This window comes from Pseudorasbora parva, chromosome 14, assembly GCF_024679245.1.
Source record: "Pseudorasbora parva isolate DD20220531a chromosome 14, ASM2467924v1, whole genome shotgun sequence".
Classification (NCBI taxonomy): Eukaryota; Metazoa; Chordata; class Actinopteri; order Cypriniformes; family Gobionidae; genus Pseudorasbora; species Pseudorasbora parva.
Window position 1 is genome coordinate 5,461,988 of NC_090185.1, and position 26,505 is coordinate 5,488,492.

Below are 26,505 nucleotides of genomic sequence, written 5' to 3' on the forward strand. Positions count from 1 at the left end.
ACTGGTTGTCAGGCAGTTGCTAGATTGTTTAGCTTGTTTCTAGGCAGTTGCTAGAGTGTTTTGACTGGTTGTCAACCGGTTGCTAGAGGGTTTTGACTGGTTGCCAGGCAGTTGCCAGAGTGTTTTGACTGGTTGTCAATCAGTTGCAAAAGTGTTTTGACTGGTTGTCAAACAGTTGCTAGATTGTTTTGACAAGGGTGTCAATCAGTTGCTAGAGTGTTTTGACTGGTTGTCAATCAGTTGCTACAGTGTTTTGACTGGTTGCCAGGCAGTTGCTAGAGTGTTTTGACTGATTTTCAATCAGTTGCTAGAATGTTTTGACTGGTTGCCAGGCAGTTGCTAGAGTGTTTGACTGGTTGCCAGGCAGTTGCTAGAGTGTTTTGACTGGTTGCCAGGCAGTTGATAGATTGTTTAGCTTGTTGTTATGCAGTTGCTAGATTGTTTAGCTTATTGCTATGCAGTTGTTAGAGTGTTTTAGCTTGTTTCTAAGCAGTTGATAGAGTGTTTTGATTGGTGGTCAGGCATTTGCTAGAATGTTTTAGCTTGTTGCCATGCCGTTGCAATAGTGTTTGACTGGTTGCCATGCAGTTGCTAGAGTGTTTTAGCTTGTTTCTAGGCAGTTGCTAGAGATATTTGACTGGTTGCTATGCCGTTTCTATAGTGTTTAATATTTAAATATGTATAATGGTAACCATGTGGTTTATGTTTATATATAAAGTATTTAATAGGCTATTTAATCGGTTTAGAAAAGCAGAGAGAGTGTGCAGTGATTTGCGTTACGAAGCCAAACATGGCATACATCATGGAAAATCATATATAGTGAATACATTATGTACGGCTGTCCTCAATTTTTCTGATGTTTGCATTGGCTTTTAGCCATATGTTAATGCTCTGCAGTCTGGGAAAAGATGCACATTTAAAGCCAAAATAAGGAAAGCATTTTACAAGATTATCATTAGATGGAACAGATGACCTTTGCGTGCTGTACACCATATGCTGAAATAGTTTTGTTTCAACAATTAATAAACATAATGTTGTTTTCCTCCTTGTGAAATCCCCAGTGATATGCAAACAGACAGCAGACTGATTCTTAGAAGCGAGACCGATAGGACATTCCTCTCTGCAAGTTGGCAGAGCTTCTAAACACCTGTCAGTCATTTCTTGGCAGAGACACGAAGGGGAAATTAATCTGTGGCATTGAGGCTTTTGAACCAGACCTGGCTGGCTCTTCATCTTTAGATTCTCACAGTCAACACACGTTCCAAAGATGGAGAGATATCATTGTGTGTTCGTCTAATGGTCGGTAGGGGGCGTCTGTACTGGTATTTTGTGGAAAGCACAGCAGTGAAAGCACCTTACAGCATAATGATGATGTTCCTTCCTGATGGAGAGAAACACGGAGGAGATGCTGCGGAAATCTCCCGTTTCTCTGGCGTTTTCATCAATTCTCACCACTCTGGCATTATTTCACGAGTGTAGGGCCAGTTTTATTCTCGGAAGCTCCTGAAAGACTCAAAAAAAGGAGGTCGATGTGGTGGATGACAGTCGATGTCGTCGACAGGGTCGCGCGCATTCCTACGAATGAATATTCGCCGGAAGATTCTGCGTGAGGGATTGTTTTTATTTCGATTTAGCGCATGATGCTGTATTATCCGTCGAAGAACTGGAATAAAATACAGTAAAGACGCTTTGAAGAGGCCTAAGTGTCCTGCTTTTAATCGATATCTACCATCGACTCTCATCACTGAATCATGGAAAGGTATGTCTTTAAAATGATAATTATAATCGCGTAGATGTAAATTACGTCATTCCTTGCTAATAATTCGATTATTTTGGGCCTATATGGACGGGTTTGTTGTTGGTGTTTTTTTTAATAACACAAAGAATTATTAATATCGTTATTAATATTATTATCAATATCACAGTAGGTAAATAACAAATTGATTCCTAGAATAAAACGTTAGAATTTTCTTTAAATTAATAACCCAGTTGATTTATTACTTTTGTTTTATGATTACTATGTGGCATATTTTATTGCGATTTAGTAATGTTATATTCGGCCTGGTGGACTGGAGTCATGACGTCACGGGGGCCCTTTAACCCCCTCGCGGCGGCATCAAAATAAATTGTATAAAATAGTTTTCTCTTAATATTTATTTTATCTAAACTCAAGAGTGATATTCATCACATAGAAAACGCTCAAAAATTATGTTAAAGCACTAGTAATTGTTCATCAAAATTGTCATTATTAATTATTATATAGAGTTGAATGATATTGTTCAATTGCTGGCTGAATAATCTGTGTCATCAGTAGTTAGTTTATCTGCTGTAATAATTTTTATGACTTTGTCTTTATTCTGTTTTTTATATAGGCTAGAGGAACTTATAAACCACTGGATTTGGCGGCAAGACTTCTGGCTTCCCCCGGGCGTTTCGTGGAAAGATATCGCAGAGGGGACGTCAGACGGAAGTCGGCATCCTTTACCCCGTGACCTGCTCATCTCCCTGCCCTTGGCCCTGGGTTTCATTGCCCTACGTTTTGTTTTTGAAAGGTCGATATTAATATTGAATTTTCATTTAATTATGTTTGAAATGACATTAATGCAGAACATTGTCTAAATAGGCACAAATGATCAGTCCTTCAGGATGGAGGGTAGTGTGTGTTTCTGGCATTAGCGTTTACTAGGGCTATATCGAAGTTACCGAAATATCGCATATGTGCATATCGCAACGGCACTTAATATCTGAATGATTTTAATAGGCTACTGCAACATTGTGAAAAGTGTATGTTTTAGGTCGACGCATCGAGCAGAGAATATACTGGGCACACGACTGTTACTAATGTGACTTGCTTGACATTAAAAAATAGTTTTTAAACGCAATAATTTCTGAAAAACAATAACTTTCAGTCTTGCGGTGTCTGAAACACACACATACCGAAACGTGAACGATTTTGTAACGTAAATGTTTTCTAAAAAACTGCTGTTCATTTTCAGAAGTTGTAGCGATGCTTTCTTTTCCCAAACAGAATGTGAAACACAAATTGTTTTATTCTAAGTTTTTATTTTATTTTTTATATAATTTAAATAGATATTACACTAATAGCAATATCATATTGCAGATCAAATATCTCATTATCTATCAAGATTTTGCATATCACATTTTTCTTCAATATCGCACAGCCCTAGCATGTACATTACTGTAAACACTAGTGTATTGAGTAACTAATGCATGGATAGTTTGGTTTCTCCTGTGCGGTTTCTCTCCAGTGCGATATTAGGATGCTTTCTAACTTTAGCACAGGTGTTTAATTTCAACAGTTTGTCTTTTAATAAGAATATCAGTGTGTCAGTTCTGACAGAATGAATGTGGAATATTGTTTTCACAGGGTTTTGATGTCTATATTTTGACTTATGCAGCATTTTCTGCTATTTTTCTCTATTTATGAATGGGTAGTGTCAAAATGTTCTGGAAACTAGCGTGTCTTGTGTTTAGAAAAGTTTGTTTATTCTGGTTTTAACTGCTAGGCAGTTGCTAAGGTGTTTTGGATTGTTGCTATGCAGTTGCTAGAGTGTTTGTCTGGTTGCTAGGCTGTTTCTTGAGTGTTTTGGCTCGTTGACAGTAGACATGTGCCGATTTTCGATTAGTTTGATTCGTTTGGTCTGGACCAAAAAACAAAAGCAAAACATATAGTCCTGGTCCTCTTAGCATTGACACTGGCATTTATAACAGCGAACCTAAATATACCAAACCGAAGGCATAGGGAGACGGTCACAACCTGATTGGTCGGCTTATATGACGTCGGAGCTGCTGACCGAACATTCAGAACAACGCTGTGTGCTGGATTAAACGCCATCGTTTTATGAGTGTACATATGGCATTATTTTTACTCGCTGAGAACTCATGAAGAGCTCATAAAATGTTCAAAACATTCAAAACAGCTCCAGGATTTCCTCCGTTGTGCAGAACAGAGACGGCCGTTCTGTCGTCTGTACCTGCTAATAATGGGCAACAGGTCCTCTGATGAGAAGAACCAGGTCTGCTTTTTATGCGTTTCTTGTAGCATTTTTGAAACACGCTCGTCGGACAAAATATTGATGAGGCACTTCCTCGTTGCTCCACGTTTGCCCTCTAACGTTAACGTTACTCATTTTGGATACACCGATCTTTCCGCATCATCAAATCAGCTGACTATGCGTCGCATCTTGTGACATTACGTCCGGTTTTTGGTTCGTTTACATGTCTTTGGTCCGTGTTGCGTTCATATATCAATCGATCCGCACCAGAGTTTGTTTGGAAGCGGACCGAGACCCGTCTTTTTAGCGCTCTGGGTCCTCTTGTTTGGTGCGCACCAGGGTTGGGATGGCAGCGTTCACATATGTTTAAATGAACCGCACTAAACGAGCAATCGCACCAGGGTTCGTTTTAATCGAACCAGACATGACAAGTGTGAACGCACCCTAAGTGAGTCACTTTCGTGTTGGATTTAATAGAGGCCACAGGAGGTTGCCGCTTGGTCAAAACAAAATTGGATTGTAGAAAACATATCCAAAAGGAAATTTCGGCCCCACTTAATATTAGGTGGCCCTAAGTATGATGTACTTACATAAAAAAAACAAAAAACTACAATATACTTACTGTGTTCAAATTGTATTGCAAAGCACTTTTGCTGATATTGAGGTGGATAGAGTTAGGGACAGGTGTGGTGATATGGGTCAGTTTAAGGGTAGAGTTAGGGTCAGGTGTGGTGGTGTGGGTCAGTTTAAGGGTAGAGTTAGGGACAGGTGTGGTGGTGTGGGTCAGTTTAAGGGTAGAGTTAGGGACAGGTGTGGTGGTGTGGGTCAGTTTAAGGGTAAAGTTAGGGACAGGTGTGGTGGTGTGGGTCAGTTTAAGGGTAGAGTTAGGGACAGGTGTGGTGGTGTAGGTCAGTTTAAGGGTAAAGTTAGGGTCAGGTGTGGTGGTGTGGGTCAGTTTAAGGGTAGAGTTAGGGACAGGTGTGGTGGTGTGGGTCAGTTTAAGGGTAGAGTTAGGGACAGGTGTGGTGGTGTGGGTCAGTTTAAGGGTAGAGTTAGGGTCAGGTGTGGTGACATGGGTCAGTTTAAGGGTAGGGTTAGGGACAGGTGTGGTGGTGTGGGTCAGTTTAAGGGTAGAGTTAGGGTCAGGTGTGGTGGTGTGGGTCAGTTTAAGGGTAAAGTTAGGGTCAGGTGTGGTGATATGGGTCAGTTTAAGGGTAAAGTTAGAGACAGGTGTGGTGGTGTGGATCAGTTTAAGGGTAGAGTTAGGGTCAGGTGTGATGGTGTGGGTCAGTTTAAGGGTAGAGTTAGGGACAGGTGTGGTGGTGTGGGTCAGTTTAAGGGTAGGGTTAGGGTCAGGTGTGGTGGTGTGGGTCAGTTTAAGGGTAGAGTTAGGGCCAGGTGTGGTGGTGTGGGTCAGTTTAAGGGTAGGGTTAGGGACAGGTGTGGTGGTGTGGGTCAGTTTAACTGAAGAGTAAGGGTCAGGTGTGGTGATATGGGTCAGTTTAAGGGTAGGGTTAGGGACAGGTGTGGTGGTGTGGGTCAGTTTAACTGAAGAGTAAGGGTCAGGTGTGGTGATATGGGTCAGTTTAAGGGTAGAGTTAGGGTCAGGTGTGGTGGTGTGGGTTAGTTTAAGGGTAGAGTTAGGGTCAGGTGTGGTGGTGTGGGTCAGTTTAAGGGTAGAGTTAGGGACAGGTGTGGTGGTGTGTGTCAGTTTAAGGGTAGAGTTAGGGTCAGGTGTGGTGGTGTGGGTCAGTTTAAGGGTAGAGTTAGGGTCAGGTGTGGTGGTGTGGGTCAGTTTAAGGGTAGAGTTAGGGTCAGGTGTGGTGGTGTGGGTCAGTTTAAGGGTAGAGTTAGGGACAGGTGTGGTGGTGTGGATCAGTGTAAGTGTAGAGTTAGGGACAGGTGTGGTGGTGTGGGTCAGTTTAAGGGTAGAGTTAGGGACAGGTGTGGTGGTGTGGGTCAGTTTAAGGGTAAAGTTAGTGATAGGTGTGGTGGTGTGGGTCAGTTTAAGGGTAGAGTTAGGGACAGGTGTGGTGGTGTGGGTCAGTTTAAGGGTAGAGTTAGGGTCAGGTGTGGTGATATGGGTCAGTTTAAGGGTAGGGTTAGGGACAGGTGTGGTGGTGTGGGTCAGTTTAAGGGTAGAGTTAGGGACAGGTGTGGTGGTGTGGGTCAGTTTAAGGGTAGAGTTAGGGTCAGGTGTGGTGGTGTGGGTCAGTTTAAGGGTAAAGTTAGGGTCAGGTGTGGTGGTGTGGGTCAGTTTAAGGGTAAAGTTAGAGACAGGTGTGGTGGTGTGGGTCAGTTTAAGGGTAGAGTTAGGGTCAGGTGGGGTGGTGTGGGTCAGTTTAAGGGTAGAGTTAGGGACAGGTGTGGTGATATGGGTCAGTTTAAGGGTAGAGTTAGGGACAGGTGTGGTGGTGTGGGTCAGTTTAAGGGTAGAGTTAGGGCCAGGTGTGGTGGTGTGGGTCAGTTTAAGGGTAGGGTTAGGGACAGGTGTGGTGGTGTGGGTCAGTTTAAGGGTAGAGTAAGGGTCAGGTGTGGTGATATGGGTCAGTTTAAGGGTAGAGTTAGGGACAGGTGTGGTGGTGTGGGTTAGTTTAAGGGTAGAGTTAGGGTCAGGTGTGGTGGTGTGGGTCAGTTTAAGGGTAGAGTTAGGGACAGGTGTGGTGGTGTGTGTCAGTTTAAGGGTAGAGTTAGGGTCAGGTGTGGTGGTGTGGGTCAGTTTAAGGGTAGAGTTAGGGTCAGGTGTGGTGGTGTGGGTCAGTTTAAGGGTAGAGTTAGGGACAGGTGTGGTGGTGTGGGTCAGTTTAAGGGTAGAGTTAGGGACAGGTGTGGTGGTGTGGGTCAGTTTAAGGGTAGAGTTAGGGACAGGTGTGGTGTTGTGGGTCAGTTTAAGGGTAGAGTTAGGGACAGGTGTGGTGGTTGGGTCAGTTTAAGGGTAGAGTTAGGGATAGGTGTGGTGGTGTGGGTCAGTTTAAGGGTAAAGTTAGGGTCAGGTGTGGTGGTGTGGGTCAGTTTAAGGGTAGAGTTAGGGACAGGTGTGGTGGTGTGGGTCAGTTTAAGGGTAGAGTTAGGGACAGGTGTGGTGGTGTGGGTCAGTTTAAGGGTAGAGTTAGGGTCAGGTGTGGTGACATGGGTCAGTTTAAGGGTAGGGTTAGGGACAGGTGTGGTGGTGTGGGTCAGTTTAAGGGTAGAGTTAGGGTCAGGTGTGGTGGTGTGGGTCAGTTTAAGGGTAGAGTTAGGGACAGGTGTGGTGGTGTGGGTCAGTTTAAGGGTAGAGTTAGGGACAGATGTGGTGGTGTGGGTCAGTTTAAGGGTAGAGTTAGGGACAGGTGTGGTGTTGTGGGTCAGTTTAAGGGTAGAGTTAGGGACAGGTGTGGTGCTTGGGTCAGTTTAAGGGTAGAGTTAGGGATAGGTGTGGTGGTGTGGGTCAGTTTAAGGGTAAAGATAGGGTCAGGTGTGGTGGTGTGGGTCAGTTTAAGGGTAGAGTTAGGGACAGGTGTGGTGGTGTGGGTCAGTTTAAGGGTAGAGTTAGGGACAGGTGTGGTGGTGTGGGTCAGTTTAAGGGTAGAGTTAGGGTCAGGTGTGGTGACATTGGTCAGTTTAAGGGTAGGGTTAGGGACAGGTGTGGTGGTGTGGGTCAGTTTAAGGGTAGAGTTAGGGTCAGGTGTGGTGGTGTGGGTCAGTTTAAGGGTAAAGTTAGGGTCAGGTGTGGTGATATGGGTCAGTTTAAGGGTAAAGTTAGAGACAGGTGTGGTGGTGTGGATCAGTTTAAGGGTAGAGTTAGGGTCAGGTGTGATGGTGTGGGTCAGTTTAAGGGTAGAGTTAGGGACAGGTGTGGTGATATGGGTCAGTTTAAGGGTAGGGTTAGGGACAGGTGTGGTGGTGTGGGTCAGTTTAAGGGTAAAGTTAGAGACAGGTGTGGTGGTGTGGATCAGTTTAAGGGTAGAGTTAGGGTCAGGTGTGATGGTGTGGGTCAGTTTAAGGGTAGAGTTAGGGTCAGGTGTGGTGATATGGGTCAGTTTAAGGGTAGGGTTAGGGACAGGTGTGGTGGTGTGGGTCAGTTTAAGGGTAGAGTTAGGGTCAGGTGTGGTGGTGTGGGTCAGTTTAAGGGTAAAGTTAGGGTCAGGTGTGGTGATATGGGTCAGTTTAAGGGTAAAGTTAGAGACAGGTGTGGTGGTGTGGATCAGTTTAAGGGTAGAGTTAGGGTCAGGTGTGATGGTGTGGGTCAGTTTAAGGGTAAAGTTAGGGTCAGGTGTGGTGGTGTGGCACAGTTTAAGGGTAAAGTTAGAGACAGGTGTGGTGGTGTGGGTCAGTTTAAGGGTAGGGTTAGGGTCAGGTGTGGTGGTGTGGGTCAGTTTAAGGGTAGAGTAAGGGTCAGGTGTGGTGATATGGGTCAGTTTAAGGGTAGAGTTAGGGACAGGTGTGGTGGTGTGGGTTAGTTTAAGGGTAGAGTTAGGGTCAGGTGTGGTGGTGTGGGTCAGTTTAAGGGTAGAGTTAGGGACAGGTGTGGTGGTGTGTGTCAGTTTAAGGGTAGAGTTAGGGTCAGGTGTGGTGGTGTGGGTCAGTTTAAGGGTAGAGTTAGGGTCAGGTGTGGTGGTGTGGGTCAGTTTAAGGGTAGAGTTAGGGACAGGTGTGGTGGTGTGGGTCAGTTTAAGGGTAAAGTTAGGGATAGGTGTGGTGGTGTGGGTCAGTTTAAGGGTAGAGTTAGGGACAGGTGTGGTGGTGTGGGTCAGTTTAAGGGTAGAGTTAGGGTCAGGTGTGGTGATATGGGTCAGTTTAAGGGTAGGGTTAGGGACAGGTGTGGTGGTGTGGGTCAGTTTAAGGGTAAAGTTAGGGTCAGGTGTGGTGGTGTGGGTCAGTTTAAGGGTAAAGTTAGAGACAGGTGTGGTGGTGTGGGTCAGTGTAAGGGTAGAGTTAGGGTCAGGTGTGGTGGTGTGCGTCAGTTTAAGGGTAGAGTTAGGGACAGGTGTGGTGATATGGGTCAGTTTAAGGGTAGAGTTAGGGACAGGTGTGGTGGTGTGGGTCAGTTTAAGGGTAGAGTTAGGGCCAGGTGTGGTGGTGTGGGTCAGTTTAAGGGTAGGGTTAGGGACAGGTGTGGTGGTGTGGGTCAGTTTAAGGGTAGAGTAAGGGTCAGGTGTGGTGATATGGGTCAGTTTAAGGGTAGAGTTAGGGACAGGTGTGGTGGTGTGGGTTAGTTTAAGGGTAGAGTTAGGGTCAGGTGTGGTGGTGTGGGTCAGTTTAAGGGTAGAGTTAGGGACAGGTGTGGTGGTGTGTGTCAGTTTAAGGGTAGAGTTAGGGTCAGGTGTGGTGGTGTGGGTCAGTTTAAGGGTAGAGTTAGGGACAGGTGTGGTGGTGTGGGTCAGTTTAAGGGTAGAGTTAGGGTCAGGTGTGGTGGTGTGGGTCAGTTTAAGGGTAGAGTTAGGGTCAGGTGTGGTGGTGTGGGTCAGTTTAAGGGTAGAGTTAGGGACAGGTGTGGTGGTGTGGGTCAGTTTAAGGGTAGAGTTAGGGACAGGTGTGGTGGTGTGGATCAGTTTAAGTGTAGAGTTAGGGACAGGTGTGGTGGTGTGGGTCAGTTTAAGGGTAGAGTTAGGGTCAGGTGTGGTGGTGTGGGTCAGTTTAAGGGTAGAGTTAGGGACAGGTGTGGTGGTGTGGATCAGTTTAAGTGTAGAGTTAGGGCCAGGTGTGTTGGTGTGGATCAGTTTAAGTGTAGAGTTAGGGACAGGTGTGGTGGTGTGGGTCAGTTTAAGGGTAGAGTTAGGGTCAGGTGTGGTGGTGTGGGTCAGTTTAAGGGTAGAGTTAGGGTCAGGTGTGGTGGTGTGGGTCAGTTTAAGGGTAGAGTTAGGGTCAGGTGTGGTGGTGTGGGTCAGTTTAAGGGTAGAGTTAGGGTCAGGTGTGGTGGTGTGGATCAGTTTAAGGGTAGAGTTAGGGACTGGCGTGGTGTTGTGGGTCAGTTTAAGGGTAGAGTTAGGGTCAGGTGTGGTGGTGTGGGTCAGTTTAAGGGTAGAGTTAGGGACAGGTGTGGTGTTGTGGGTCAGTTTAAGGGTAGAGTTAGGGTCAGGTGTGGTGGTGTGGGTCAGTTTAAGGGTAGAGTTAGGGTCAGGTGTGGTGGTGTGGGTCAATTTAAGGGTAGAGTTAGGGACAGGTGTGGTGATATGGGTCAGTTTAAGGGTAGGGTAAGGGACAGGTGTGGTGGTGTGGGTCAGTTTAAGGGTAGAGTTAGGGACAGGTGTGGTGGTGTAGGTCAGTTTAAGGGTAGAGTTAGGGACAGGTGTGGTGGTGTGGGTCAGTTTAAGGGTAGAGTTAGGGTCAGGTGTGGTGGTGTGGGTCAGTTTAAGGGTAGAGTTAGGGTCAGGTGTGGTGGTGTGGGTCAGTTTAAGGGTAGAGTTAGGGTCAGGTGTGGTGGTGTGGGTCAGTTTAAGGGTAGAGTTAGGGAAAGGTGTGGTGGTGTGGGTCAGTTTAAGGGTAGAGTTAGGGACAGGTGTGGTGGTGTGGGTCAGTTTAAGGGTAGAGTTAGGGACAGGTGTGGTGATATGGGTCAGTTTAAGGGTAGAGTTAGGGACAGGTGTGGTGGTGTGGGTCAGTTTAAGGGTAGAGTTAGGGACAGGTGTGGTGGTGTGGGTCAGTTTAAGGGTAGAGTTAGGGACAGGTGTGGTGGTGTGGGTCAGTTTAAGGGTAGAGTTAGGGTCAGGTGTGGTGGTATGGGTCAGTTTAAGGGTAGAGTTAGGGACAGGTGTGGTGGTGTGGGTCAGTTTAAGGGTAGAGTTAGGGACAGGTGTGGTGATATGGGTCAGTTTAAGGGTAGAGTTAGGGACAGGTGTGGTGGTGTGGGTCAGTTTAAGGGTAAAGTTAGGGTCAGGTGTGGTGGTATGGGTCAGTTTAAGGGTAGAGTTAGGGACAGGTGTGGTGGTGTGGGTCAGTTTAAGGGTAGAGTTAGGGTCAGGTGTGGTGGTTTGGGTCAGTTTAAGGGTAGAGTTAGGGTCAGGTGTGGTGGTGTGGGTCAGTTTAAGGGTAGAGTTAGGGTCAGGTGTGGTGGTGTGGGTCAGTTTAAGGGTAGAGTTAGGGACAGGTGTGGTGGTGTGGGTCAGTTTAAGGGTAGAATTAGGGACAGGTGTGGTGGTGTGGGTCAGTTTAAGGGTAGAGTTAGGGTCAGGTGTGGTGGTGTGGGTCAGTTTAAGGGTAAAGTTAGGGTCAGGTGTGGTGGTGTGGGTCAGTTTAAGGGTAGAGTTAGGGTCAGGTGTGGTGGTGTGGGTCAGTTTAAGGGTAGAGTTAGGGTCAGGTGTGGTGGTGTGGGTCAGTTTAAGGGTAGAGTTAGGGTCAGTGCCCGGTTGCATAAAACACCTTAAGTGAAAATTTCCCTTAAGATCGCCCTTAGGTTTCCCTTAAACTTAAGGGTGTTGCATAAAATAACCCTTAAGTGTCACTTAAGGGTTTCTTAAACTGAAACGTCATAAACCCTTAGAATTTTCCTCAAATGTCTATTTTTCACTTAAGTAATCCCTTAAAAACCGTTAAGCGTTGCATAAAGCCCCTTAACTGTCATTTTCCTAAGTATAGTTTAAGGTTAGGAAAAGTTTACCTTAAGAGTTGACGAACATTAATGAGAACAAAATGGCTGAGTTTATTGATCCTGTTGAAGATGTAAATGTGCCAAGGCGAATTTTTCGCGATAGAGAGAATCCTCTGGACCATCTTAGCGATGAAAAACTGCTTCGCGAATATAGATTTGATCGCCGCGGGATATATGAGATCGCTAACAAACTGGAAGGCGATCTTGATCATGTTACCCAGCGTAACCACTCACTACCCTCTGTGTTACAGTTGCTTATAGCACTTCGGTTCTTTGCAACTGGGAGTTTCCAGTCTGTAGTGGGAGATGTTTTCCATGTTCATAAATCGTCAGTTAGTAGAGTTATTCACCGGGTTGCAGGGGCTCTCTGCCGTCATTTAAGCCAAACTGTGACATTTCCATCGCGTGTTGAACTGGATGCCATTCAAACCTCTTTTTTTCGGAAAGCGGGGTTTCCTCGAATAAGTGGTGTAATCGATGGCACACATGTCAGAATTCAGGCTCCCCGCACGCATGAAGATCAGTATGTTAACAGAAAAAATTACCATTCTGTTAATGTGCAGCTAGTGTGTGACCATCTGTGCAGAATTAGAAATGTTGTTGCATCATGGCCAGGGAGTACACATGACTCTAGGATTTTGACAGAGAGCAAGATCGGAAGAGATTTTGAGGCTGGGATGCACGGTGGTCTTCTGCTAGGGGACAGTGGTTACCCCTGCCGACCATGGCTCATGACGCCCTTCATGAATCCCCTTAACGCTGCACAGGCATGTATTTAATAATGTTACAGACAACTTAAATTTACAAATCATTTCAACTTAAATTACGTTTAACTGACTTGAGTTCTTTTTATATTTAGACTATAGCTTATTAACTTTAAAAAGTTGAAAATTAAGTAAAAACATATAGGCTATTGTCATCTTATTGATCATATTTTTCAATGTATTAAAATGTATTTTGACTTGTTGATACTTATGGTCATCGTTTGATCCTAGGAAAGATACAACAATGCGTTGACACACACACGGTCTATAATTGAGAGGACGATCGGACAGCTCAAACGCAGATTTCACTGTCTCCACAGCGAGCTGCGCGTTGAACCTCCAAGGGCCTGCAGAATTATTGTCGCCAGCGTTGTTCTTTTTAACATGTCAAAGATGTATTCTGAAGAGGGAGATGATGTCGAAGAAGAGGCTCAAGAAGCAGAAGAGGCTCATGAAGAAAATCAACAAGATTTTCAACGGGCTGGATTTGTTGTCAGAGATGCCATCGTAAATGCATTCTTTAATTAGTTTAGCTAGTAGCCTATGGACAATACTCATAAATATAAATAAATAAAATATAAATAAATAAATACAAAACCTGTCAGATCTGTCATAAAAAAATTTATTCGTCAATTGATGTGATTGTTATTTTTCCTTCACTTTGTAGCTGCATTAGTTTGTTATTAAGAATGAAGTTGTAAATGTCCTGATTTTCCTTCTCCTTTTTAAGTTTTTCGAGCTCTAATTGCAGTTTTGTCTTTTGAAGCTGTAGGACGTCTCTTTGCAGTTCTAGCACTTCTTCTCTTGTCGCGGCTGGAGAGGATATTTGCGTCTTTCTGCAATTCACAAGTCTTTTAAAGAAATAATGAAAAAAAAAAATATCAAGGCTGTTCTAAGTAAATTTAACAATAGACTAAAATAATTGTTAACGAAATAAGTAATAAAACCTTACTTCGCTGCATGGTTTGGCGTGCTGCTGGCGCTCTGCCGGTGTTGAAGCTGATTTGATTGCTGAGAAGCTCTAACGTGTGAAACAAATAACGTTACAAAGCATATTTTATTTTGCCGTGATCTTCAAATCGTTTATCCTCAGTAGTGATATTTTTTATTTGATTCAGGACAATAATGTTCTCACTCCGTGTAATTATCCTCTTGTTGAATCTCAGCTTCACTCTCTAACCCGCCAGGGATGCCAGCTAGGACAGGTGAGTCCGCCCCAATGATGTCTTGGACTAGTTTCGTTGAGTCTGACAGTTCAGAAGGCGGCGGTCCTCCACCTGCAGTTTTGTTATCGTTAGCTCTTTAACTCTGTGATATGGTATCAAAACGCACTCGGTGCGAAGAAAAAAGAACTTGTTTTTTTTTTTTCTTACCCGTTTTGTTGGATTCCCTCCTATGGAGGCTTATTTCTTTTTTTGCCACCACAGAGACGTTTTCATATTTTTTTATTACCTCCGATACGGTCCTCTTTACACCTAGATTACGTGCGTTGATCTTCTCCGTTATTTCCTCCCACTGTTTATTCTTTTTGGCCGCAGTTATTTGGGGATTGAGTTTACTTTTTAAAATTGCCCTTCTTTTCCCATATTCATCCAGAAGGATACATTTCTCCTCCTCTGTCCAATTTGGCTTTCTTTTTTTGTTTTCTTTATCCATATCTATTGTAGGCCTATCCATTGTATTACAGTTCCTATAGGTTAATGTGTACAGTAGCGTGTCTATGGCAACAATAGAATTTTATAACGGTAAAACCTGGGTTGCAGTCGTGAAACACTTAACGGTTTCCCTTACCTAAGAGAACCGTTTAAGGGATTATATGCAACACCCTTAAATCATTCCCTTAGATAAGGGGAAATCACGCCTTAAGTATCATACTTAAGGGAAAAACTTAAGGTGTTTTATGCAACCGGGCACAGGTGTGGTGGTGTGGGTCAGTTTAAGGGTAGAGTTAGGGACAGGTGTGGTGGTGTGGGTCAGTTTAAGGGTAAAGTTAGGGTCAGGTGTGGTGGTGTGGGTCAGTTTAAGGGTAGAGTTAGGGACAGGTGTGGTGGTGTGGGTCAGTTTAAGGGTAGAGTTAGGGACAGGTGTGGTGGTGTGGGTCAGTTTAAGGGTAGAGTTAGGGTCAGGTGTGGTGGTGTGGGTCAGTTTAAGGGTAGAGTTAGGGACAGGTGTGGTGGTGTGGGTCAGTTTAAGGGTAGAGTTAGGGTCAGGTGTGGTGTGGGTCAGTTTAAGGGTAGGGTTAGGTGTAAGGGAAGTGCCAACTGTGTAATTACAAATTACAAACTACAGAAATTATTTACAGACTTAATTACATGCAGGTATTTTTAAAATGTAAGTACAATGTAAAAACATGTATGTACACAATAATGGTATCGTATTAAATTATGAATTAAAATGTTAGTACATAGTAGTTAAGGCCACCTAATATAAAGTGGGTCCGAAATTTCTTATTGAGATGAAGTCAGCATATGACCTGGACTCGCTCTTGACAGTTACATACAGACTTATAGAGTTGTCAAGTTGGTTTGCCAGTATGTCTGGAAGAGCGGCTCAAGTGCAGACCTGTAGAAAGGGCGCGACTGTCTCCAGGTTAAACCGACAGCTGTTTGTCACGTCCTCCTGAAACTTGATCTTAACCTTTACTTATCAGTTGGCCCCCAATATCTTGGTCTGCACCATATTGGGATTGAGTAAAGATCTTGAGTTTCAAACAGCATAATCTGTCCAAAGGGTAACCGCTTTACACCGAAGCATCAAGGCAAGACAGGTGAAGGTGTCACGGCCACGGACAGTCGAGTGCCAGCGCGTTTAGTCACGTTTGCTGTGAACCGTGTCACTCCCTTAACAAAAGCCGCCGTGTGTGTCTCGTAGGGTTGTGGCTCTGCCTCTCAGCCGATGGTTGGGAGTCCGTGACAGGGTTCAGGTTCAAGTCACACCTGTCCCAAAGCTGGAGGCGTTTTACCTGCTGAAGAAGAAGCAGCCGTCACAGGTGAGGGAGTCACATGTGCACCTGTGTGTGCCAAAAATGAGATATGCAATACTGTAGATCCACTCCAGAGGATCATAGGCAGTAGCACACAAATATTGGGTACAGTTGTCCATTTATAATGAAATATAACTGTTTTATCAATATTTTTCAGTATTTTTTTTTTTTTGCAAAGCATTCTGAAATTACCTTCTCCCCGAATTATACATATAGTGCTGACTTAGATTTTGGCCAAAATAATGTATTTTAGAAGGCAACATATTGTATATAATATTAAGCATTCATAAAATGTGACTTTATATTTTTTATAAATAACTTTTTAGTCATTGTTAATGATTATAAAATGTGTAATAAGATTATTTAAAATCTAAAATAATGATATTATATTAATCTTAGATAATTATTCTATTATATTATATAATCCTCTTGTATAAAATAAAATTATATATATATATATATATATATATATATATATATATATATATATATATATATATATATATATATATATATATAAACAGATTAATTATATGTATATATATATATATATATATATATATCTCAATTACATTTATATTTGATCTATCATATTTTAGAAAATAAAATAATATATATATATATATATATATATATATATATATATATATATATATATATATATATATATGTGTGTATATTTATATATATACACACACACACACACACACACACACACACATATATATATAATATTACAAAACAATTAGTCAATAATTAAATATTTCAACATTTAAATAAATGCACTAAATAGTTAATAAAAACATGGAAAAATAATTTTATTTTAATAAAGATTAAATCTGACACTAATAAATGTTTGTTGTGTTTAATTTTAGTGTTAGTTTTTAGTGTCATATATTTTTATCTTTGGATTAATTTTTCATTTAAGCAAAAGCTTGAGACATTTAATTTTCATTTCATATATATCATCATCTTTGCTTTGAATATATATATATATATATATATATATATATATATATATATATATATATATATATATATATAATGTAATCAAACCAAAGATGATTCCGACAGCAGATATAATGTTTCATTAGTGTGTGCAGGACACTATAGTTCATTTCTGTAAGTGAGGAGAGCAAAATAAAGTAAACTGTGACATATTATACCCAAACATTCTTCATACAGTGACTACCAGTAAAATTCAGACTTCAGATTCAGACAATATATTTCAGGGTAAAAAGTGACCAAGGTTTTGTGAAGGGCTCTTTTGGTTTTACTGTGTCTGTTTTTGTTCAGAGTGATTTAGTGGTTCTGGAGAAGCACTGCGGACTCACTCAGCGCCAGATCCAGACCTGGCTGCGGCAGCGCCGGAACCAGGACAGACCCAGCAACACCAGGAAGTTCTGCGAAGCTTCGTACGGTCACCTGTGTTCTGCCTTTAAAAAGTGCTCAAAATAGGCCACATCTTCATTTGTATTTGATTAACGTTGCCTTTTCTGTCTGGGTTCTCAGATGGAGGTTCGTCTTTTATCTCACTGCGTTCTCAGCTGGTCTCATCTCCCTCATTAATGTGAGTATCTCCAGTGCTTTCTTCAGAATCCTCCCGCCCATCATCAACGTTGAAAGTAAATATAATGAAATAGCGAGATGTTCTCAAGTGTACATGACAATTTTTAGTATTTAATTCGGCAAAAATATTCAAAACTTTCAACATTTTCCATCATTTGTGAAATAATTTGGTCATTTTTTGTAATTATGAAAACATTTTCTTTCAATTAAGACACTAAAAGCACTATTTTCCTTCCATAACTTGTCTTCTTTCAGATTAGTGGAAAGAAAACATCAAAAATACACATTTAAATGTTTATTTTATCTCAATATTTGCATCAGTTACAACACATATCTATAAAGGTGCTTCTGTCAAACTGAGTTTCTTTCTCCACTTCAGTAGCACTTACATACACCATATTTTACAGTTTTATTCCCCTCTATATTCTGAAGGTTTTCAGTGAGGGGTTTGTAAATACAGTATTATTCACCTGATTGATATAACATTTTATTCCAAAAACAGAAAATGTTTATTTTTATGCTGTTGACTGATTTATGGACTGATAAAAATAGAAATTTGATAACCTTTCATTATCCAGTGGTCAGATTAATGTTCTTAAAATGCATGCAAATAAGTCCATATTGAATTAGATAATGCATACTTTGCATAGATAGATATTAGTGTTGTCACGATACCAAAATTATGACTTCGATATGATACCAGACTAAAATACCTCGATACTGATACTAAATCGATACCACGGTAAAAAAAAACAAAAAAAAAAAACAGTAAAAAATAATTGAATATGACAACAGACCTTATTTATTTATGTTTTTACTAAAAATGTACCTGTCCAGCAATATCCTGCCCTGATTTTTGACCATTCCTCCTCTTATTGCTATAATAACTACTAGAGGTCGACCGATAGTGGATTTTACCGATACCGATAGCTAGGTTGGACCACGCTTGCTGATAACCGATTAATCGGCCGATAGATTTTAAAAAGATACTAGATTAAAATAATAATTCTCCTCTTATTGCTATAATAACTACTAGAGGTCGACCGATAGTGGATTTTACCGATAGCTAGGTTGGACCACGCTTGCCGATAACCGATTAATCGGCCGATAGATTTTAAAAAGATACTAGATTAAAATAATATTTCTCCTCTTATTGCTATAATAACTACTAGAGGTCGACCGATAGTGGATTTTACCGATAGCTAGGTTGGACCACGCTTGCCGATAACCGATTAATCGACCGATAGATTTTAAAAAGATACTAGATTAAAATAATATTTCTCCTCTTATTGCTATAATAACTACTAGAGGTCGACCGATAGTGGATTTTACCGATAGCTAGGTTGGACCACGCTTGCCGATAACCGATTAATCGGCCGATAGATTTTAAAAAGATGCTAGATTAAAATAATATTTCTCCTCTTATTGCTATAATAACTACTAGAGGTCGACCGATAGTGGATTTTACCAATAGCTAGGTTGGACCACGCTTGCCGATAACCGATTAATCGACCGATAGATTTTAAAAAGATACTAGATTAAAATAATATTTCTCCTCTTATTGCTATAATAAATACATGCCAGTGTGAACAACCTCAGAGAGATCACATTATCAATAATGTTATCATTTACTAACCTTTCACCTCTGAACAGGTCGGGATGACCAAAATCTTATTTCATGATATGAGTAATTTAATATTTCTTAAATGTAATTTTATAATTATAATATAGATTTTTAATTGTATCTTTTTTTTAAATAAGCAAAAAATGCAAATTACAAACAATATGACAAATTTACTGCATTTGCTGCATATACTGTCAAATAGATATTTTTAATATACCAATAATAATTTTTTTATCCGTCTATTGAAAGTCTAGGCAATCCAAAAATTCTTCTCAAGAGATCACTTTATAAAGCTTTTAAGCTTTTTGTCATATATAAACACATATTTGCTAACTCATTTTATTTTTTATAACGGGGTAATTGTGTTGCAATAGCTTACACACAGCACGAGGAAGCTTGATTTCGAATGGTAAATTGCATTTAAAAAGACGAGTAAACAGTTATAAAATAAGAACAAATAAACAGATAGCACAAATAAATACAATAGAAATAAAGATACAAATGAAATAGACTGCTTTATTTTTTCAGGTAGGTCTAACATTCAGGTAAGAAACTAAATAAAAAAACCTGCAAAGTAATTAATTTTAAAATAACGTTGGATAATGTTCTTTGTAAAAAATTCAATAGCCTAGAGATGAAAAGTTGATCAGTCAAGAGCAGTGTGATCGTTTGTCTTTGTAGTTTGTAGTTTGACTTTTGTAGTTTGAATAACAAATCACTGCTGTCCCTTTAAGACCTGATGGATCCTAAACACTGTTCCTGTTACTCATTCTTCCAGAACGGTTTACACTCTTCAAGATGTGCACTGAGGATTTTTGATGTGCACTTGAGTGTATTTGACCAGTAATAAGCTAGAAAAAGAAGCAAATGTTTGCAGTTGTATTGTATGTCAGAGGCGGCTTTATAACTGTATGTGTGTGTGCGCTTCAGATGTTGAGTGCGAAATTTGCAGGGATTAGTATAATTATGTGCAATCAAAAATTCAAAAGACCGATCTAAGTCTTAATCTAACACTAAATTCACACCGCAAGTCTTAAAGGTGCACTATGTAGTATTTTTGCAGTAAAATATCCAAAAACCACTAGGCCAGTGTTATATATTTTGTTCAGTTGAGTACTTACAATATCCCAAATGTTTGGGCATCGCTAGGCCCTTTAAACTTATGCCTCAGCCCCCCTAAAAAATATGTGATTAACCTTTAAAACATATGAAACTGGCGGGAGGCTTCGGCTTCGTCACGTTTTTTAGTCTGTCTCTCCAATCCGCAGCGGCTCTGAGCAGAGCGCAGTGCACGTCAGAAGCAGAGGTGTGTGTGTGTGTGTGTGTGTGTGTGTGTGTAAATCTGAGCGTCATTGGTCTGTCACCGCTCGTCAATGTCAAAATATTTGATAAAACCAATCAAATCAGAGTAGGCGGGCTTTATGGTCACACAGAAACTGCTGAGGCTGAGCACAAATTTTAGCAGCGCAACTCGACGTCAAGTAAGATAAATGTAAGCAGCTAAACTAAACATTCATGTTTGACATGTTAAGTCAGAAATATTAAACAAAAGAAAAAATAAACTTTTGTCTAATTTCGCCATTTTTAACTGGAAATATGCCTTTGTGATTTATGTAGGCCTTAACGAACAAGAAATATTAACAAAGCCATTTTCATCAGATTAGGCGCATAAGATTAATAATGAATGTGTATATATTGTAAATTAATATAATTCTATTTGTAACATCCAGTACATAAAAAAGCCTGTATTGGGCATTAGTAATGAATGTGTTCATATTGTGAATTTAATAAACTTAAAACTTTAATAAACAGTAAATTTAACGTGTCTAAGAAAATTATTCATGAAACATATAAATATCAGTATGTTAATATGTAAACCATATGTTTACTTTATTTACATGTTATGAGATGAGATGAGTGGAGAGGAGAGCGCAGCTGGTATCGTTACTGTAGAAACTGAGTATCGTATTGTTTCAGATATTTCAGTATCGATACATATCGAAAAATCTATATTTTTGACAACACTAATCGATAGATAGATAGAATACTAGTCATTCAAATTTAAAGCTAATAAATACATTTTTATATATATTTTTTGTTTTTCTTGATAATCTCTAATACACTTAATACACAAAAATTGGTGGTCTTTTTATGAAGAATAAATTGTTGCATGCTATTTCAAAGTAAAAATAAATAAAAACAAAAACAAAAGTAACCAAACCTTAGCGTTTGCCTTTTATAACAAACAAAATTCACATTTTTGTCAAATTATGCTCTTCAGACTCCATGGTTTTGGGATCATCGGGAATGCTGGCGCGGATACCCAAGACAGGTCTGTAACAAACGCCTCTCCACACACACTCACTTCCTGTGAACAATCCCAGGAACTTCATTCGCTCTGCTGAGCTGCTTTGAAGGAGATTAGGCAGAAATCCGAGGAACTAGTCAGCGCCGCACCCTACAATACCATCAAAACACCATTCATCATTCAAGAGCCAGAGATGTAGAGAATAATCAATCATAAGCTCCTTAAATTTAAATATTTGGTTTTCAGAAATTAGGGATTCAATGTTTCTGTCAATGGTTCAGTTTACTAGATATTTGCAAGTAAGTAGTTTTAAAATTTAGTAGTTTGAGGTTTTAAGGCCAGAAAAAAGATAGATAGATAGATAGATAGATAGATAGATATATAGATAGATAGATAGATAGATAGATAGATAGATAGATAGATAGATAGATAGATAGATAGATAGATAGATAGATAGATAGATAGATAGATAGATAGATAGATAGATAGATAGTCCACGGTTCAATACACACCTCGGTTTTTAACCACGGCCTTTTGGTTCGGTTCGTTTTTTTTGCTTTTCTATTCTTAGGCAACAGGAACAGAAAAAGATTAAGGAGAAAATGTTTTTATTGCAATACTCTTTCTTTATTTTACTTTAAAGATTTGAAAACCCTTACTTAAACTTAAAACGAAACTTACACATTCCCAGTGTATTGTATATTATAAAATAAATAAAGATTTACAGTGGCAGCGCAGAGATGTACAGCAGCATTTAAGTATGAATTTGAATGAATTAATGTTGGCTAAAATTAAAACTACGTAGTCTTCAGTATACAACATTGATTAAAAGCTACTGTATTAAGGTCTTTTTTTTAATTTTATTTTTTATTAAAATCATTTTAGAGGTGAACTGTCCCTTTAAGGACACGCGTTCACTATAAGCTGCTGCTGTCAATTGAAGACCTGCTCACATCTCATATATCTAGACGCACGCAATTTTAGTTTCACTTTAGACATATCCGACTGTGTTTATATGTTAACCTTGTGTGCATTTGACAGTATTAGCGCAGTAAGACTGTCCAGTAATGTGTGTGTTTGACAGATGTTTAGTTCGCACGCTCCTTACCGTGCCTTGCCGGTTAAACATATGCACGCAAATGAAATGTTTAACCGGCAAGGCTTTAAAACGAGGCTAACCCCCCTTAACTTTAGTGCATATGATTGGATATTTGCTCATATCAGCGTGTAGACTCACAGGCACACTCAAACAGAGCCGAAATAAACTGAGAGAAATATTTCAAACGGAGAGAAATTAAGATAATTAATTAAATGCAAAACGGAAAAAAACGCAATTCACCAGCGTGTATTGAACCGTGAAGGCCGTACCGAACGGTTCAATATTATATTGAGTATTGTAGCAATTCTGATAGATAGATAGATAGATAGACTGACAGACAGACAGACAGACAGACAGACAGACAGACAGACAGACAGACAGACAGACAGACAGATAGATAGATAGATAGATAGATAGATAGATAGATAGATAGATAGATAGATAGATAGATAGATAGATAGATAGATAGATAGATAGATAGATAATAATAGGAATAAAAATGATAATTGTGCTTTTCCAGATCATATTGTCATTATTTCTGATTTGATCTGTAGGCTGTAGCAGAAGCTCAGTACTGGTATTACATCATAGAGTTGTCCTTCTACCTTTCGCTTCTGCTCTGCGTATCGGTGGACATAAAGCGCAAAGTAAGTTTGACTCGTTCAACATGAACTCCTCTGAACAGTCTCATAATCGATGAATTGTGCTTATGTGTTTTTTTTTAATGGTTGTTCAGGACTTTAAAGAGCAAATTGTTCACCACATCGCCACCATTTTCCTCATCGCGTTCTCATACTGTGCAAATTACGTGCGTGTAGGAACCCTGGTGATGCTCGTCCACGACTCCTCCGACTTCCTGCTGGAGGTAAATCGCTGAATTTGATTGGATTCACACGGATAAAATGGTGAATAGAAAAGACTTCATATATAGGAAGACGGTGCACTCTGATTATTTATAAATGGGAGAAAGTGCAACGCCCAATATGGTGAATAAGTCTAAGTGAAAGAGCCAATCGTAGAAGCTCTGGTTGCATGAGTTCAGCGTTTAGAAACACAATTTATGAGACAGTTGTCAGATTGCATTGGCGTTTTCTAATATGAAGTTTATTCGTAAGCTTGGTGAACAGTTTTGGAGAGTTTGATGGTTCCCCGTTCAAAGAGACAGGAGCTGCACTTGCATATCCAGAGAGATTTTTCAAACATGGCTGACAGGTGAAAGTATAGTTCACCCAAAAATTATAAATAGCCTATGATTTACTCAACTTCAAGTCATTCTACAGGGAGTGCAGAATTATTAGGCAAATGAGTATTTTGACCACATCATCCTCGTTATGCATATTGTCTTACTCCAAGCTGTATAGGCTGGAAAGCCTACTACCAATTAAGCATATTAGGGGATGTGCATCTCTGTAATGAGAAGGGGTGTGGTCTAATGACATCAACACCCTATATCAGGTGTGCATAATTATTAGGCAACTTCCTTTACTTTGGCAAAATGGGTCAAAAGAAGGACTTGACAGGCTCAGAAAAGTCAAAAATAGTGAGATATATTGCAGAGGGATGCAGCAGTCTTAAAATAGCCAAGCTTCTGAAGCGTGATCATCGAACAATCAAGCTTTTCATTCAAAATAGTTAACAGGGTCGCAAGAAGTGTGTGGAAAAACCAAGGCGCAAAATAACTGTCCGTGAACTGAGAAAAGTCAAGCGTGCAGCTGCCAAGATGCCACTTGCCACCAGTTTGGCCATATTTCAGAGCTGCAACATCACTGGAGTGCCCAAAAGCACAAGGTGTGCAATACTCAGAGACATGGCCAAGGTAAGAAAGGCAGAAAGTCGACCACCACTGAACAAGACACACAAGCTGAAACGTCAAGACTGGGCCAAGAAATATCTCAAGACTGATTTTTCTAAGGTTTTATGGACTGATGAAATGAGAGTGAGTCTTGATGGACCAGATGGATGGGCCCGTGGCTGGATTGGTAAAGGGCAGAGAGCTCCAGTCCGACTCAGACGCCAGCAAGGTGGAGGTGGAGTACTGGTTTGGGCTGGTATCATCAAAGATGAGCTTGTGGGGCCTTTTCGGGTTGAGGATGGAGTCAAGCTCAACTCCCAGTCCTACTGCCAGTTTCTGGAAGACACCTTCTTCAAGCAGTGGTACAGGAAGAAGTCTGCATCCTTCAAGAAAAACATGATTTTCATGCAGGACAATGCTCCATCACACCAAGGCGAGTACTCCACAGCGAGTACTCCACACCAAGTACTCCACAGCGTGGCTGGCAAGAAAGGGTATAAAAGAAGAAAATCTAATGATATGGCCTCCTTGTTCACCTGATCTGAACCCCATTGAGAACCTGTGGTCCATCATCAAATGTGCGATTTACAAGGAGGGAAAACAGTACACCTCTCTGAACAGTGTCTGGGAGGCTGTGGTTGCTGCTGCACGCAATGTTGATGGTGAACAGATCGAAACACTGACAGAATCCATGGATGGCAGGCTTTTGAGTGTCCTTGCAAGGAAAGGTGGCTATATTGGTCACTGATTTGTTTTTGTTTGGTTTTTGAATGTCAGAAATGTATATTTGTGAATGTTGAGATGTTATATTGGTTTCACTGGTAAAAATAAATAATTGAAATGGGTATAAATGTGTTTTTTGTTAAGTTGCCTAATAATTATGCACAGTAATAGTCACCTGCACACACAGATATCCCCCTAAAATAGCTAAAACTAAAACTTCCAAAAATATTCAGCTTTGATATTAATGAGTTTTTTTGTGTTCATTGAGAACATGGTTGTTGTTCAATAAATCCTCAAAAAGACAACTTGCCTAATAATTCTGCACTCCCTGTAGGTGTATATGACTTAAAGGGACTTTGGTGAATAGTGATAGATAATAGTAGTTTATTCCAGAAGTTGTTTCACAAGCTCTTTTTGCTTCAGGGGTGAACAACTACCAGGAAACACACTGTAGATTTACAAGTTCCCCTTCAGTTTTTTTCTTAATAGTAACACAATGAATCACATAAATGACCTTTACTTCTTCTAGTTTATCGCTCGTATAAACACCCAATGTTTCATCATTAATGAATGTTGGTTTTGCAGTCTGCCAAGATGTTCAATTACGGCGGATGGAGGAAGACCTGCGATGCCCTGTTTGTTGTTTTTGCTGCGGTTTTCCTGGTAACTCGTCTTGTGGTTTTCCCGTGCAGGTAAAAACCTCATCTGCTCATGTATGAAGGCACGTTTCATTTGAAACGCTGATTTCGAATACATTCTTTTCAAATATAAGATGACTTAAGCATTGCTTTGAAGGTTTATAAACTTCATTTCCAGAGTCATCTATACAGCTGTGGTGGATTCATTGGACGTCTTTCTTCCGTACCCCGGTTATTATTTCTTAAACGGCCTATTGCTGGTTCTTCAAGCTCTGCACATTTTCTGGGCTTGGCTGATTCTTCGAATGGTTCACAAGTTTGTCTTTGTAGGGAAGGTGAGTATAAAAAAAATCACTGTTTTCTAAGAGTTACAGAATCGTCATTAAAAAAAGTGTTTTTAAGGTGGAACGCGATGAACGGAGTGATGAAGAGAGTGAGGCTGATGAAGATGATGAAGTTGGGGAAGAAGAGTACAACTGGGAGCAGAAAAAGGGTGCGCTTAACTCAAAATTGGCGTCATTGGCCAATAACTGTGTTTTGAACAATTTAACCAATCAGAGACGAAAAATGAACAGCAGAACGCCAAAAGCCAGATAGTAAAGCTATTTTATGCATTTGTTTTGTTTAAACTTGTTAACCCAGACAGAAACATAGATCCGGGCCACATCTGGATCCCACGCCTACTAGATGTGGACCGGATCTGGGCCGACACTATCTTGCTGTCTGGGAAATCATCTTCACACTCTTGGCTTATCTTGTTTGTCAAGGTTTAACTTTGTTTTCCGATTGATAATGTTTTGGTTGGAGGTAAAGCAAATGCTACTACTTTTTTGTATCATTACATTACCAGTAGAGTACATTTGAAATAGGTTCGCAGACTCAGCATACTGTCGGCCCAAATCCGGGCCTCAACTGGTACATGTGGATTCCACGCCTACCAGATGTGGGCCGGATCTGGGCCGACAGTATGCTGCTGTCTGGTTTCATATATAGGTCGAGTGCATAAAAGGATTCATGAACAATTTAACTGTTGTTTACAATTTTTCTCAATCGCTTTGGGACAATTTTTTAAACATTCTCTAAACTGTGATTTCAGTTCTCACAACTGTTTGCTGGAATAACTATAGCATGTCTGCAAAATGTAGTTACTTACCCAAAACATTTAATTCATGCTTCAAAACCTAGTTATTGTGTCAGTAAATTGGCCACCAAAAGTTTTTGTCATCGTGTGAGCCACACTCGTCAAAAAGATATTTTTAGATCTAGAAGTTTTTTTTCACCATGGAAATGTTTTTATTTCTTTCTTTTCTGTTGACACTAACTGCTTTCTTTTCTATACTATAATGTCAGTTTTGTTTTGAATGCTCTCGTGGATCACACTGAGCTTTTTAGGTAAAAATTGAATGGGAAAAGTTAATAATT

General features: G+C 40.4%; 3 protein-coding genes across 5 annotated transcripts; 2 read left to right on the top strand and 1 right to left on the bottom strand.

Moving 5' to 3' along the window:
• Positions 1 to 1,337: 1,337 nt before the first annotated feature.
• On the top strand, positions 1,338 to 26,329 carry cers4a (ceramide synthase 4a). 2 transcript variants are annotated; one of them, XM_067415300.1, is made up of 11 exons: positions 1,338 to 1,759; positions 2,373 to 2,552; positions 15,219 to 15,336; positions 16,627 to 16,745; positions 16,843 to 16,900; positions 20,805 to 20,855; positions 22,485 to 22,577; positions 22,667 to 22,795; positions 25,031 to 25,137; positions 25,262 to 25,418; positions 25,486 to 26,329. In XM_067415300.1, the coding sequence occupies exons 1-11, from the start codon at positions 1,752 to 1,754 to the stop codon at positions 25,678 to 25,680; spliced, it is 1,215 nt and encodes a 404-aa protein (XP_067271401.1). In that variant the 5' UTR covers positions 1,338 to 1,751; the 3' UTR covers positions 25,681 to 26,329. The 2 variants fall into 2 exon arrangements, with proteins under 2 accessions (XP_067271401.1, XP_067271402.1); XM_067415301.1 differs by lacking the exons at positions 22,485 to 22,577; positions 22,667 to 22,795.
• On the top strand, positions 11,340 to 12,875 carry LOC137040700 (putative nuclease HARBI1). Its single transcript, XM_067416472.1, has 2 exons — positions 11,340 to 12,350; positions 12,579 to 12,875. Exons 1-2 carry the CDS (start codon positions 11,625 to 11,627, stop codon positions 12,873 to 12,875), a joined length of 1,023 nt encoding a protein of 340 aa, XP_067272573.1. The 5' UTR covers positions 11,340 to 11,624.
• On the bottom strand, positions 12,954 to 14,259 carry LOC137039948 (myb/SANT-like DNA-binding domain-containing protein 4). Of its 2 annotated transcripts, none has more exons than XM_067415303.1 (4): positions 13,721 to 14,259; positions 13,483 to 13,624; positions 13,300 to 13,368; positions 12,954 to 13,183 (listed from the first exon to the last, which is right to left on the bottom strand). In XM_067415303.1, exons 1-4 carry the CDS (start codon positions 14,022 to 14,024, stop codon positions 12,970 to 12,972), a joined length of 729 nt encoding a protein of 242 aa, XP_067271404.1. In that variant the 5' UTR covers positions 14,025 to 14,259; the 3' UTR covers positions 12,954 to 12,969. The 2 variants fall into 2 exon arrangements, with proteins under 2 accessions (XP_067271404.1, XP_067271403.1); XM_067415302.1 differs by having other exon boundaries at positions 12,954 to 13,198.
• Positions 26,330 to 26,505: the final 176 nt, after the last annotated feature.

Bases quoted from the DNA above. Each gene is read 5' to 3' on its own strand.
- LOC137039948 (XM_067415302.1), bottom strand. From the start codon at position 14,024: ATGGATAGGCCTACAATAGATATGGATAAAGAAAACAAAAAAAGAAAG. The intron at 13,369-13,482 runs GTGAGAACATTA...TTCACACGTTAG, and splicing joins CAAGAGGATAATTACACGGA to AGCTTCTCAGCAATCAAATC. The intron at 13,199-13,299 runs GTAAGGTTTTAT...TTTCTTTAAAAG, and splicing joins ACGCCAAACCATGCAGCGAA to ACTTGTGAATTGCAGAAAGA.
- cers4a (XM_067415300.1), top strand. The intron at 16,746-16,842 runs GTACGGTCACCT...CTGGGTTCTCAG, and splicing joins AGGAAGTTCTGCGAAGCTTC to ATGGAGGTTCGTCTTTTATC. The intron at 16,901-20,804 runs GTGAGTATCTCC...TATGCTCTTCAG, and splicing joins GTCTCATCTCCCTCATTAAT to ACTCCATGGTTTTGGGATCA.
- LOC137040700 (XM_067416472.1), top strand. From the start codon at position 11,625: ATGGCTGAGTTTATTGATCCTGTTGAAGATGTAAATGTGCCAAGGCGA. The intron at 12,351-12,578 runs GCATGTATTTAA...GTTTGATCCTAG, and splicing joins ATCCCCTTAACGCTGCACAG to GAAAGATACAACAATGCGTT.